The following is a 13908-nucleotide window of genomic DNA, read 5'->3' as shown; positions in this document are numbered from 1 at the left end:
TGTGTTATTACCCAGTCTCCCAACTGGTGTCGGCGATTGAGCTCTGGAAACCTGAAGGAAAGGCAGTGGGAGTGCGCCAGCATGTGACCCAGGGGAGGGGCATGGCGAGACCCAAGCCTGAAAAGTAGACCCGGGGAGATGTTTGACCGCATCCTGAGGAAGCCCATGGGGTTATTTATGAGGCCTGATTTAAAGTAGTGGCTGCCAGGAAAGTGAAAAAGAGCTCACCTCAAGCTATGAGAGGGGCTACAGTCACAAGAATGCTGTTTATGACTATATAAATCACCGTGGAGCGTGTGATGGGAAATATGGAGACTGCGAGTTTAGGATAGAAACAAGGAAACAAAGTCAAGAAGGAAAAATGAGTTTGCGCCCTCTCTTTTCTATCCACTCCCTCCGACCGTGCGCAGTTGCTCCCTCCCCTAGGAGGCCGCGATCCCGGCGGGGAGGAACGGGAGGAGAGCGCACTCCCCCGTCGTGGGTAGGGTCTGCCCGAGTCTTCCCCAAGTTTACACGAGGATCGTTAGAGAGCCAGGGAATACATGTAAATAAACAACTTGGAAGATATATGGGAAGGAGTTCAATTTTATAGGACTGTATTTATAGAGCAAGCGCTGGCTCACTTATAAATAGATTAATGGGAAGCTAAAATTAATGGACTTGCGAGCTGCACGTTTAATTTCTGAGGCTTCAACATGACAGACAACCGCCCTCAAAGTCCAAGCGTGGAAAGCAGCTTGCCTCGGGAAACCGTGAGCGCCCTCAGGAAAGGGACACTTCCCACCGGGCCAACAACTCTCAGTTGGCCCCTAACTTCGGCGCCCGGAGTCCCTGGGGAGGGACCCTACGGAACTGTTATTTGCAAATGAAGAAAAGGAATGTGTCTTCATAAAAAAATAATCGGGTCTTCCTTTCAGCACTATTTTTAATCAAGCCCTTAACCCGCTAACACGGGCCGGCGGGTACGCACCCGTCTGGGTCACCGTAAGCCGCCTACCGGATCTTGCGGACTCTTGGCAGTCAGGGACCGCTGCAGCCCTCTTCCAGAGTCACCCAGGGTCCCCGCGCTGGGCTGGTCAACGACCTAGAGGTTCTAGCTACTGCTCTTTCCTTACTCCCTCTACAGCCTCCTAACACCATAACAAAGGAGCCGGGGGGCTGTGACACGCAGCCCAGGACTGTCCAGCTTCTAACCCCTTTTCTTTCCCTATTTGGTTCATCTTGCCTGGTCTTTACTCCAGTTATTTTCAGGCTCCTCAAAATCTTGGGTTTTACTTGCTAAAGGTGATTGTTTCAGACCCTCTCTTTACCAAGTGGTGGTGGTGGGTAGGAGTAGCCTGGAGCTTACCTGTGGGATAATAGATTGCAGGTCGGTTTATCAAGGGCTCGAGCTAACCTTGGGCAGGAAAAATTGCCATAGGATATGGAAATTACACACCACCTGCTTTATATAATCCCAGTGGTAATCAACCCCCATCCTCTATAAAGCAAATGAAAAGGACACTCAATGTAACAATTCAACCAGAGACTAAGATATATCTGTTTTTTTCTAGATAAATGTATGTCCTCATAAGCACACATCCCTTGGTTTTCTCTGCTTCCTTGTTTCCTTTTATTCTCCCCCTTTTTTTTTTCTTTTCTTTCATTCCACTATTTATAGTTCTAGCCATGATCTCCCCGCTTTTAATTAATAGGACACAAAGGGGGAAATGTCACATAAAGCAGATTCCATTGTTCCTTCTGCCTTTCCCTATAGGGAAGTCCAGTTGAAAAAGATTCACGTTTAAAAACAGAAAATTGGTATGGGAGGAATATTAACTGAAAACAAACTGTATGCTAAGCACTCATATGTAAATCTGGGATCATCGCGATTTAACATTTCCAATTCTCCTTGAACTCATATACAGGTTGCTGTTTCTGCTTTTTATAATTAAACTATAGGCAATATTGATGAAGTAAAGGATGTTAGGAGGTCCATATTTGTTTTTACAGATAAAGACCTTGAGGCGCAAAAAGGAACAGTGACTCATCCAAACTGTATAACATTGTGGATGATTTTGCTTTCCTGGCCTCAAGGAAGACACCTAAGCCTTGGAATAAAATACAGATTGAGATGATGTTTGATCACCGCAGCCCATTAGGGCCCGGCTGAAGCCTATTAACCCAGGTGTGAAAAGCTCTGGCTTCTCTAGGCAGCCTCTGAGCCAAAGGTAGGAGCCCCCCAACTTCCTAAGACGTGTACACTTTTTTTACTTTTCTCGGTTAAGGGAGCTTTTTCCTCCTTTGTTTACGGAGGGTCTTGCACTGCTAATGAGGTCAGGGTCGGGTTCAGTCTTGAAATGGGGGTTAACTCCTTCATATCCCAAGTTGAGGGGTGCAGGAGCCCACACCCAGCCGTGAAGACTTCTCCTGCACCGTGCACCATCTCCTTAGAACACGATGCCAGAATGCCAACCCATGAACAGTGGGAAGGGAGCATCATCTTTGACAGCGACCCCGAGTCCTCTAGTCACCTGGGAAGTAAATTTGACTCCTCGATTTGTAAAGGGCAAAATAAACCAAAAGATTCAGTTAACATTAGCTTTTATTGCAAATCTGGTTAGAAATAGGAGAGAAGAATGTAAATTTGGAATTTAAAAAATAAAAAACAGTTCCTAGTGAAAAAAGGGTGTTCATTTTTCTGAGAAGCAAAATTTATTGTATTTCTGTTGTAATGAAAACGCTGTGGGTGCTTCAATGAGAGGAGACAAAAAGAAAAAATCTTCTTGTTATACTTTTCCTCTGTCTGTAGAATTAAAAACATTGTCCACATTTAAGAAACTGAAGATGAAAACACAACAAAAACACAACAATCTTTTTATTTATGTAAATCAGATTAACACTGGACAATAAACCAATTTCTACCCATTACCATAACAGCTTGTTTATAAAGAACAGAAAAATTCAGATAGGATTCTATCTAGGGTCAAGCGGTTTTTAACCATCCATTCACAGAGGTATAGATTCACAGATAAATAATCCCAAACTACTTGCTCGCCATATTTACACATTCCCATTAAATTAAGCATAAATAAATATATACAAACTTAACATGAATACCCTCTAGAGCTCTTCTCGTGAAGAGTCAATAGATTGATATTTCTTGATTGTGTGGCAAAAACAATGTTAGAGAATTAGAGACCAACTCAAAAGAGGAGTCGATTTTGGCATTTAAAGAAGGATAGTGTTCATTCCGTTAAAAAAAAAATCGATACTTTTTTTTTTTAAGCCAGTAATTTCACATACATTGTCAAAGGTGGGGAAACGCTGTTTGGGCTCTTGAGGCAACATCAGATGGTTTAAGGTTATTTCCTTTCCACATAATGTATTACAAGTACAGGATATCAGATGTGATGACAAATTCTTTATAAACACTCTTAACTAGTAATGCATTGTAGCAGAGGAACAGTGTGTAGATAAGGTCGGGGTTTCGAGTTTTCCATTCGACCAAAGATTTCATAGGATATGAAATAATTGCTTGAGAGAAAGTGGCTTCCTTGGCCAAAGAAAACAAAGCAGCCAGGTCTTTGAAAGCCTCTTCGGTTCTTTAAGTGGGGGTGGAGGAAGCTATGGGTGTGGAGGCCAGAAAGAAGGAAAGAAAATGCAAGGTAATTGGGGGTGTAGGAGTGAAGGTGGTGGAGAAAGGGGGGAGAAAGTTACCTTCTCACTCTCGGGGAGAAGTTAAAGATCTTTTTAGATGATGGAATCCTCACCCAAACAGGACATTTCTTGCTCCCTAGAGACCCACAATACGTGCAGGAGGCGGCAGGATTGGGCAGAGAATGGTCTGGAGATATTTGGAACCTTCAAAAGAACTTGCGAAGTGGAAAGTGTGAAGGTAGCACTGCCACATCCTGACTCCTCCTGTCTTTCGCTATTTTGTTTTGGGACCGAGCGTTTAGGAGTGGGCACTCGGCAGGGACCAAATGTCTGAAGAGTGAAGGGGTCAGAGGGAGAGCTGCAACTCACCTGTTTGGTTTGAAAACAAAGTTCAAAGAGGCTTGCCTTAAACGTTTCCCTTGACTTAAAAGGCAAACTCTTGCGTTAATCCTACTGTTTATTGATTTATAGGCCCAAGGAAACCAAATATTTTAATAACTCAATTATCAGATAAATGTAGCGGGCCTAGCTAAGGAAAGCGAGGGGACGGGGGTCCTACATGAAAGGAGAAGTGAGGGAGGGAGAAGGGGTAGTGGGCTCACTCCACAAAACGGGGTCGGGGGCGCAAAAGGTTCTATCTCGCTGGAGCAAGGAGGAACACACAAATGAGGGCGCCTGGCAATGAAGGTAGCCTGCCTTGCCAAGTAAAACAATTCCCATCCCATCTCCCCGCTTTAGGATTGTGACGGTGGGGTGTTTCCGTACTGGCTGAGGTGGAGGAGGGGAAGCTTCGGATTCCTTGGATATTTCTAGGCCACTCTCCCTCCAGGAGCAGGCGCCCGGGGAGGCCGCTGGCAGCGCAGGGAGCCCTCCCCACCTGCAGCCCACCGGGCGCCGCCCCTTTACCTACTGGTGAATGGGGCTTTCTCGGTCGCCTTAGCCCTTAGGGTGAGACCGAGAGCGGGAAGGGCCCGCGCAGTCGGCAGCCCCTCCAGCGGCTGATTCTATGTCCTCAACACGACTGGGCGCCTGTGGCCCACAGGCTCTCAGGACCTGCACAGTAAGAGCAAGGCGCGTCCATCGCGTCTCTCGCACGTCACACGCGTGGGGCGCGTTGCCCTGCAAGGAAAGGAGACGATCGTTTTCAGTGTGGTCTCTCCTGGCCTTGTGCAATCAGAACACATCTAATGCGATCGGCCAGGCTCTAGGACGAAGGCACAGGCCTGTGGACTGGGAAAAGAGAGTGACTACACTCTCCATAACGTCTGATTCTTGGCCATTGTATTCCTCTCAACAGTTCTAGGGCTGGGCCCTGAAGATCAGAGGTGCCAAGCAAAGCTAGGGGTTGGAGAGGGGATGCAGCGTGGCCCAAACAGTTGCTTGGGCCCTTTTGGTGACCTGAGACCAGTTTCCTAACTTCCCCTTCCTCTTTTAATAAAAATGGGCAAAGCTCTCAGCAGGTTCCTAAAACCCCAACCCAATCCCCACCCACCCAATCCCCACCCCCACCAAGGCAAACCGGGAGGGGACCAAAACCGAGAGTCCTGGAGAATTGAGTGGGTGCTAACTATAAATCCTGCAGAACAACATCTATATGGTTATCTTCAAGGAGTATTGCAAAGATCCTGTCTACTTTGTTAAATAGGTGAGTGTATCTACACTGTATTTAGAGACGTCTCTCATTCACCCCTATTCCGGGATAATTTCTCACTGCTTTTGGGGAGGTGCAGACAATGGATTCCAGATCTTATTTCATGATAATGCTAAGATGGAGCCCAAGAAAGGAGCTGGGCTGCCAGAAGTGAGAAATATTAAATGCATGAAACTTTATCCACTGGGAATAGTCCCAGTATATCCAGACGGTAAAAATCAAAGCTGAAATACATCTCCCTTCACTTTGCATTATTTTGCCATTATATGCCGAAACAAGTGCACGTCTGGGAGGGAAAAATGCCTCATTCATAAAGCATCTTATAAGAAAGCAATTGTTACAGAAATGTGGGCGCTTGTGCCGCCCTCCTCCCCACGTCCACTCGCAAAGCTGCTGCTTTCCTCGCTTAAACAGCAATCACCAAAGAACCCAGGGAAATCAAATCAATTTTAAATGCAGGGCAATACTATTAGAATATAGGGCTCTAAGAATCCTTACTCTTTTCCCTTAAAATTCATTTTGCAGACGCCCTCCCCCGCCACCCCCACCGGAACTGGAGTGTTGAGGAATGTTAGCGTGTAGATTCAAAGCTGCTTCCATCATATTGGCCACTTTCTAAATTATTCCCTTTGAGCTTCTTTAAAGAAGTGCACCTGCAGAATTCTGACACACAGGCTTTGATTAAAAAGGGATCGGATTTTTTTTTTTTTTTCTCTGTACCTTATAGATTGTGTAGGAAGCCCAAGTCCTCTTTGAAGAAGCTCATAAACCATGCGGGCAAAGCTTTGGAAAACAGAAGAGAATGAAATGGTACATACCCCTCCGAAGGAATTACATACTAATCAACGTATTCATATTGTGTGTGTGTGTGTGTTTTACTATAGTTCATAAAATTAGTAGATGACACAAATATAACAAATGTGAGATTCTCTCTATGCAGATGCTGTCAAAGCTGGGAGCTAGTAACATTTCTGAAAGGAACTGATGATGAGTCTGAATCAACTTATTGGTCCGGATTTTCCTCAGCCGCCAGAACCTGCTAGGCCGGCCTGCACCAAAAACTGCAGCCTCCGCCTGGTCTCCGCAGGCCTCCCGCCCCGCCCTCGCCCTCCCTAATTATGCAAGCGGCAGGGGAGCGGGACCCGGTGAGTTAAGATCGCAGGGCGGGGGAGGGGGGTTTGTACCGAGAGGACTGAAACAACGCAAAAGGGCCAACCACACTCATTTTCATCCCAGAAGATTCCCGTAACAACGTGAGGAAGGGAGGATAAGGGTGGCTGGAAGAGGGGTGAAGTGAGATGGAGGGCGGGCACTGCGAGAGTTTCCTAAAAATATATTTAAAATTAAAAAGTTCGTGCGTCTCAGTCAACCAGCTCTCAAAGCATTGACACCAACGTTTCTCCGATTTTCTTCCAATAAGTTAGCGTTTTCTCATGTTTAGTCTTATGTTTATTTTCCAAAGGGAAGGGGAAATCATAGTTTTCTTTTATTATCAGTATTACTAAGCTCGAAAGAACCGAAGTGGAAAATCCGGACGGTTGTCTCCAAGTGTATCTTGAAATAGACACTGAGAACCGATATTGTTGCTCCGTTGTACGCCTCAGTTTTTTTTTTTTTAAGTTATTTAGCTTTTTTTAAAATTTTGATTGTATGTGTATTCTACCTAATATAATTCTTCCAAAGCCAATCCAACATTTTAAAGCTAAAATTAAATTTTTGTCTGTTTTTCCTTTTGTATTTAAAACATTTTTCCTTCTTTTTTTAAAAATTTTTCATTTCCTGTGTTTCTCCTCCTTGTCGCCAGTTTTACTACCTGGGCCTTCCCCAGACGTGTGCCTGTTACTGGTGGTGTTGTTCAAGAACATCTTGTCCATGCCTTTGAGCGCCTCGGTGAGATAGTTCTGCAGGGCCGTGAGCGCGGCGCAAATGGCCGGGGCGCCGAAGCCGTGCGTGATGAGGCTGAAGTGCGTGAGGCAGCTCTGGATCCCCGGCTCCAGGATGGGGCTGGGTCGGCTGTTCCCGATCGGTGTCCGGTCCTGCGCCAGCAGATCCGTAAATTCTTTACAAAGTTGCCTGCAAAGGGGTGGGCGAGGCACAGAAAATCACCCTCAGTGTCGTTGTCATTGGCATTAGAAAGGAGACGCTCATACAAGCCCAGAGGCGCCGGGTCACCGAAGAGCGAGGCTAATGTGGGCGATTCCGCTCTGTTTCCTTTCCCAGCGCTCTCTCTTCTCGAGCAGCTGGGACTGAAAGGAAAGCGGGGGTGGGGAGGTAATGCACCCCTTCCACCCCAAAGCCTTGCCTTCCCCCGACTTCAGCCTTTTTCCCTTCCATTCCAGGACCGCGTGGACTCTGCTTTGGGACATTCGCTAGGCTTTAGCGGTTGATTTTGAATACTTCATAATGTTGAGCTCTTACCTGGCATTTCTTTTGAGCTATTTCCCCCGCGTCCCTCCCACCTCTCCAACCTCTTGGTGATCAGGCGCAAAAAGCCCTGAAAGATTTAGGCCCCTCGGCCACAAGCCTGTCCCTGGCACTGAAGCAGATTGCTGGAGCCTTCCATGGCCCAGGGCAAGAAACTGTTTATTCTAGAGAATGCTGATTCCATTCAAAGCAAAAACCTGTTTACCTGCAGTATTGGGGGAGGGTGGTAGTTTCTGCCTTCCCCCTTTTCTTTCTTCTAAGTGTAGGCTACTGAAAATCTTTGTATAACCGGACTTGTCAATATAAAAGGATTCCCATATAGTTTAAATAAAACTTAAAGGTAGGCTGTTAAGACACTAGGGAGAATAGATTTTTATTTGTTGAAGGTTTTTATTTCCTCAAGCCACCTACAATTTAGAGGAATCTCCCAGCATTAGAAAGTCTGCGCTCCTATCAATGGATTGAGCTTATTTGAGAAATTTTAATATAGGAGCTGGATGGGATGGTTTTAGCCCTGAAGGTCAAATGGCTGGCAGGCAGACACACAGCATCCCAAAGGCCACAGCTTTTCACAGATGGGCAGATTTTTCATGTCCACCTGCCTCCACCCAGCCTATGGGTCTGTGGGGTTTAGAAAAAAACAAACCCACAGCACTCCAGTCCTAGACCTCCAATGGGTTGGCCTGACAGATACCTGGCCACACCTGGCCTAGCCAACAGGTAAACAGGGCAAGTGATTGGACTCAAAGAACCCTGAGGCATCCTTTCCTAGGGTGCTGCCACTTTGGGATAGTGGTTAAATCTGATGAGGAATACCACCCAGTCACAGCAGCTAAACAGTTGCTGGTTTTAAGGCAGGTGGATAGAGAACACTAACAGGCACCCTCCATTCTCCCTTTGAAATACACACATACATCCTCACAACCAGGAAGAAATAGATAAGGGTTCTAACCAAAGTGGGGCAGTTTTTAAGCTCTTAAGAGGTACACCTTAGAAACACCTGTGGGGTTCAAACACACACTCCCAGGCTCCCACCTCCAGTAATTCCAATTTAGAAGATTTGAGGATAGCCCCATACAGAAATATCTTGAAAAAGCTCGCCAGCTGATTCCGATACCCCAGGGTCAGAAGTGCTGGCCTAAGAGAAGCCACAGTGCTTGGACAGGGGGCAGTTAGATGCATACCTTAGGGAAATGAGAGTCATGTGTGGGTCCTATCTGATTTATACAGTTTGGTTTTATTTTTTTCCCTAAAATATCCTTCCTCTTTTATAAAGCACAACTGATTCCCCCACCCCACCCCCCCGCCCCCAACACACACACCAGACACCAGCACAAGGGGTAGGAGGGCAATCTACTGACAAATATCTATTATATTGCTGGTTGATACAGCAGATGAAAACCTTTTAAAAAGAGGGTGGATGCCAGGTTTTGATCATTGGGAGAGATGGGTAAAGTCTCTCCTTAAGTTTGTACTCATTACCAAAGTGCCAAAAAATATATTCTGAACTGGGGAGAACAAATGCTTACAGTCAAACATTTTAAATTTTCAAAGCCCAAACCAGAGTCTGTAAGCAATTAAAGTTCTGGGACATTAATATTTTTTGACCCTGCGGAAAGGGGCAATCAAATTCCAATCACGTCTCAAAAACATCTGGACAAATTTGAGCAAATGATTTTTCAGCCTTCCATATATTTCTTTAAATTACGCTGTCAACGGGACAAACCGCGTCCTCGAGCACTAAATAAATGAGCGCCGCTGTTTGGGCCGCGGCTGCAAGAGAAACGTGCAGGCGCACGCAGCACCGCCCACTGCAGGCCTGAGCCGGCCATAAAACACCAACAATATGACACCGAAGCCAAAGACAGGAGTAAATCAAATAAATAGAAAACCCACTGTAAAAGTTCAAATGAGCTCTAGACCTAAATTTAGTCAGAGATTTACTATTTTCCCCTCTGGAGTTGTAGTAAATTTTACAAGTCTGTGGAAGATGACAAACAGCAACGTTGGAAACGGAGTAATTAGAGCTCTGTGTAGAGATGGGTACACGTGGGTTTTATAGACACCCTGAGCGAGCACACATGGCTATGTGGCTACCACAGGGAGATAGATGTGAAACCCAGGCAGAAATATGCACCTTCGGATCCAGGGAAGAGCTGGAACAAGAACTACTCAGAAAAGATCTGCCTGACATTCTCAGAGTGATAAAAGAGAATTGTAAGAAGCCTGGATTCGGATTAACAAAGCCATTTTCCCCAGAGAGAAGAGACCTGAGACAAACCTGTAGCCCATCAACTCTGCCCACCTTGCTTGCCACAGGCTGCAAATGCTACTTCTAGACAACCCTCTGGATTCTTTCTCTGCCCCTCCCCACCACCTACTCCAAAGTCGGGCGGCCCAGCCAGCTGGGAGTGAGATGAGGGCCCAGAGTCTAATCACTCACTTGGTGGCCAACAGCATATTCTTTCGGGAGTGCAGGTCACTCGGGTCTGTGTGCTGCCGGTTCAAATACTCAGAGACGGCTTTGGCGGGAAACTCTGTTTCGCAAATGTACCCAAAATCCCGAGCTAAGTGAACAGCTTCTCCTGAAAAAGACAGCAGTGAAGGTAACATTCAGCGCCCAGGCCCTAAATATCCCAGGGCAGGAGACATTCCCTTGTCAACTTTGTTAGTATTTCCAGAGACGGCCAGCTGTTGGAGCCAAAAGCAAAGGTGAGAGATGCCTAAAGGAAAAAAATGATTCTGAAGCTGTAATTAAAATTGGTGGGACCAACTTTGTTCCTGCCCCTTTTTCCTGCCTCTCCCTGAGCCGAGTCCTAGGTAGACATCCCCTGAATAGCTAAGGGGTCTCCTACATCCCACTCTTTTTGTCTTAAGGGAAACGTGCCGATAAATTCAAGAACCACCTTACAACTGAATCTGGACATTTGGCTGGACATTTAAGCCAGATCCCTCTTTCTTTTTAAAGTATCTGTTACACTTACTTTAAATAAAACTTAAAAGTCACCATCATCTTGCTACAATTGTATTACAACAAATATATAAAAACAAGCCTATGTGTATAGATGTCCACATATATTAAAGACTACATGTAAAATGTATATGGAAAGAGTATTTCTATCTGCAATGAAATAATAATTCTCCTTGTCACTTTTCCTGCTAGTCAAGTTTCAGGTTTCCCCACTTCAGAGGTTCCTGTCATCATCCTCCTACTTCAGGACTTTTCACTGCATGAAGATGACACAGCAGCTACAGAAAACTGGGGTATCTAAGGTATTACTCAGCTTATGCGAAAGCCCCTTTCAAGTAAAGCATTATTACCCTTTAAAACACAGCCTGTTGGGGTTCAAGGAAAGATCCCAAACATGAAAAACAGATATGTTGAAATACACCATAGACCCCATAGCTACATTATTTTTAAAGAGGATGACTTACTTTTAATCATTATTATCATAATAACAAAAGACTTCCAGCATGGTGCTTACAAGGAGTCACAAAACTAAAAACTGGCAAACAAATATTGGAATTTTAGTGGGGTTTCCAGTTTCCTCCCTTCTCCACTAAAATCCCTATCTTGAGCTAAGGTTACCTTGATTGCTTTTCAAAATGAGGACTATGATATTAGCAATTCCCTGAAGGGTAAAATGTGAAACTTCCAGGCTGAGAGTCAATCACTAGTAAGTGTGGTCTGGAAATTCAGTGACTCCTCCCTCTGGAGGGTGTTCAGGCCAAGCAACTTTGCCTTAAAAATGGCCAAGTATAAGGCCTATAACTATAATTATTAATGGTTGCTACTTAAATATTTTAATATTCCATCTTGTAAATACCAACTCTCTACAGAAGCGTCATAATATTGCACCCATACAAATGGAATTAAAACACAAGACCTACAAGCTAGATGCTAGAGAAAATTCTGCATCTTCCTCCATTAGGACCACCTGACTGTATTTCATATTACTTTCCACAAATTTAACTGCAGATCCTCTTGTTCTAGACTGTGTAGATGATTCTGTTTATTACATACCATAAATATCATCCCGAAACCCAAACTGATGAGCAAATTATAAGGTGCTTATTGCAATTATCACCCTTTAATTCACAACTGATGAATCTACATTGAAGATAACACCGGACTCCCCTACATATTTCCCCACCCCTCCTCCCCAATCTTCCCCTAGCTATCATTGACCTTACTAAGCTATCAATATTTCAATAACAATATGTCCCAGGTAATCTGCAGATTTGGCCCTAGGAGTGACAAAAGTTTTTAAATAACCATTAGGGGTCATGAATGCAATGTGTTTTCTACTACTGACAATTCAAATCTGGCAAGGTGAAGGGGTATAGAATGAATTATTGCTTAAAGAGTTACTCTTGCAAGAGTTCACATAGAGGATGTCCTGCATGTGGCAGCAGGAGTGACCCCTGCTTTGGTTTGGAGGCTGGACCTGAGCACTTTTCAGAGCACTTCCCTTGTCCTCTCTACAGCTGCTGGCTTCCTCTAAGTAAAAGGACCTTTGAACCTCTCTCAAGCAGCCGCTTGACATCCAGCTCATAAGAGCACAACAATCACAATGATTTCCAGTTAATCATGAAATGTGTAAAATGTCAGCCTCCAGCCGACAGTTAAGCTCAGCCACTTCGTGAAATGGCCACACGTCTTGCTTACCTTCCACCAGGGAGGTGAGTAACGTGACATTTGCTGCTTTGCGCCTGCCCGCGGGTAAATTCAAACCGATTTTTTCTAGCCTTTCTCGCAAAGATCTCCCCCCATTTTTCGATTTGGCTCTGAAATTGCAAGAATTAACATTCTGATTAACCTTAGAGTGTTCCTGAAACAAAGTTTAGACTTAGCAATCTAAAGCCCAGTGGAGCTTGAAGAGGTTTTAACTTGAGGTTAGCACATTTTTCCCCCTTCCTTTTGGTTATTTGCTGATAGTTTGCTGAGGTTTGCTTAATTTCTGCAATACAGAGAGTTTTTTTTAAAAACTGAGTTTTCTTTTTTTATCTTGTAAGAAAATAAAGGAAAAAAAAGGATACCAGATGGGAATAATTAGGTGTAGTTATGGGTCTAGAGAAAGTAGAAGCTGCACATGCACGCACGTGCATGTTGCTTCCTTGTCAAGGAGGCAGTGAGGTGAGCAGAAACTGGGCAAGCATAACCTTGCTGAAAAGAGGGAAAGAGCCAGGTGGCTCAGAGAGGGGAGCGCGCTTACTGCAACAGGTGGGCTTTGTGAGGAAGGGGTCAAGAGCTGCTGTATATGGTGTTATGTTAAAAGGAGAGGGCAGACTGAAATATGAAATGGTGATGATCATAACAGTAAGGTTAACATTTTTGGAAGTGTAGTTATGTGATAAGCACTTTATATTGATTATTTTACTTCATCTCAGCAAGTTTATATACACAGGCTTAATGTTCAGGGGTGATTGAAAACTTCCACACTCTGAGGCTCAACGCACTCACTTGAAAACTGAATCAAAGGAGGTCAGAGCAAGAGGATTCAAAATGAGAAAGTTCCTGGGTCACACTCTTAATGTCCCCCAAGATTCTCCTTGTATGTGCTAAAGTATGGACAAAAGTACAAGTAAAAATCCTCAGTTACTATAATCTCTTTTGCTGTACATACAGTCACTTTTAGGAAAGAAAAGGACTGTCAACCCCCAAAACGGGTTATCTTAGAAAGTTTTGTCTCAGACAAAGTCACTTTCATATCAGGGACACTGCCAAAGTGTTCAGGCATTGGCAGGGACTTTAAGGGAGGCATTACATCTTAACATAAAAGCCACATTCTCTCCCATTTCCACGAGGAGGAGTCAGTCTCTGGGCTATGGAATACTGTGAAGCACCTGAATGGCTCCAAGGAATACCTACAAATAATTCTAAAGTGGTATTATTGCTATTACTGGTGGTGGTGTTATTGAAGGAAGAATATCAGAAATTTAGAAAAAGAGTTTATCAAACTGGGTTACGGTGCATCAGCAGGTTGAAAAACCAATTTCACTGGGCGCCGACTGCATTTAAAACACGCAAAAGAGGAAAGAGTACCCTGGAGGTATGAAGAGAGTTGCTTCATGAAACTTATGGGGTTTTTTTTTATGGGGGGTAAGGGGGGATGTTAGTTCCGCGTTGTACTCAGGCTAGAGAATGCCCCCTGATATGTCCTAGGGGTGAGAGGGAGAGAGGCGCCAGGCGC

General features: G+C 44.7%; 1 protein-coding gene across 2 annotated transcripts in view; it reads right to left on the bottom strand.

The window, feature by feature from the left end:
* Positions 1-2842: 2842 nt before the first annotated feature.
* The window catches only part of TFAP2B (transcription factor AP-2 beta), a 28772-nt gene continuing 17706 nt past the window's right edge, over positions 2843-13908 (bottom strand). Inside the window, exons 5-7 of one of the 2 annotated variants that reach the window (XM_007972277.3) lie at positions 12384-12502; positions 10158-10299; positions 2843-7363 (exon numbers count right to left, since the gene is read on the bottom strand). In XM_007972277.3, coding sequence (XP_007970468.3) covers positions 7063-7363; positions 10158-10299; positions 12384-12502 — 562 coding nt within the window. In that variant the 3' untranslated portion in view covers positions 2843-7062. The remainder of the gene's footprint in view (positions 7364-10157; positions 10300-12383; positions 12503-13908) is intronic. The other variant, XM_007972279.3, reaches the window with a different exon arrangement.

Source organism: Chlorocebus sabaeus, chromosome 17 (assembly GCF_047675955.1).
Source record: "Chlorocebus sabaeus isolate Y175 chromosome 17, mChlSab1.0.hap1, whole genome shotgun sequence".
Classification (NCBI taxonomy): Eukaryota; Metazoa; Chordata; class Mammalia; order Primates; family Cercopithecidae; genus Chlorocebus; species Chlorocebus sabaeus.
Note: the sequence above shows the minus strand (reverse complement) of the source record. Positions and strands in the feature narration are given on the sequence as shown.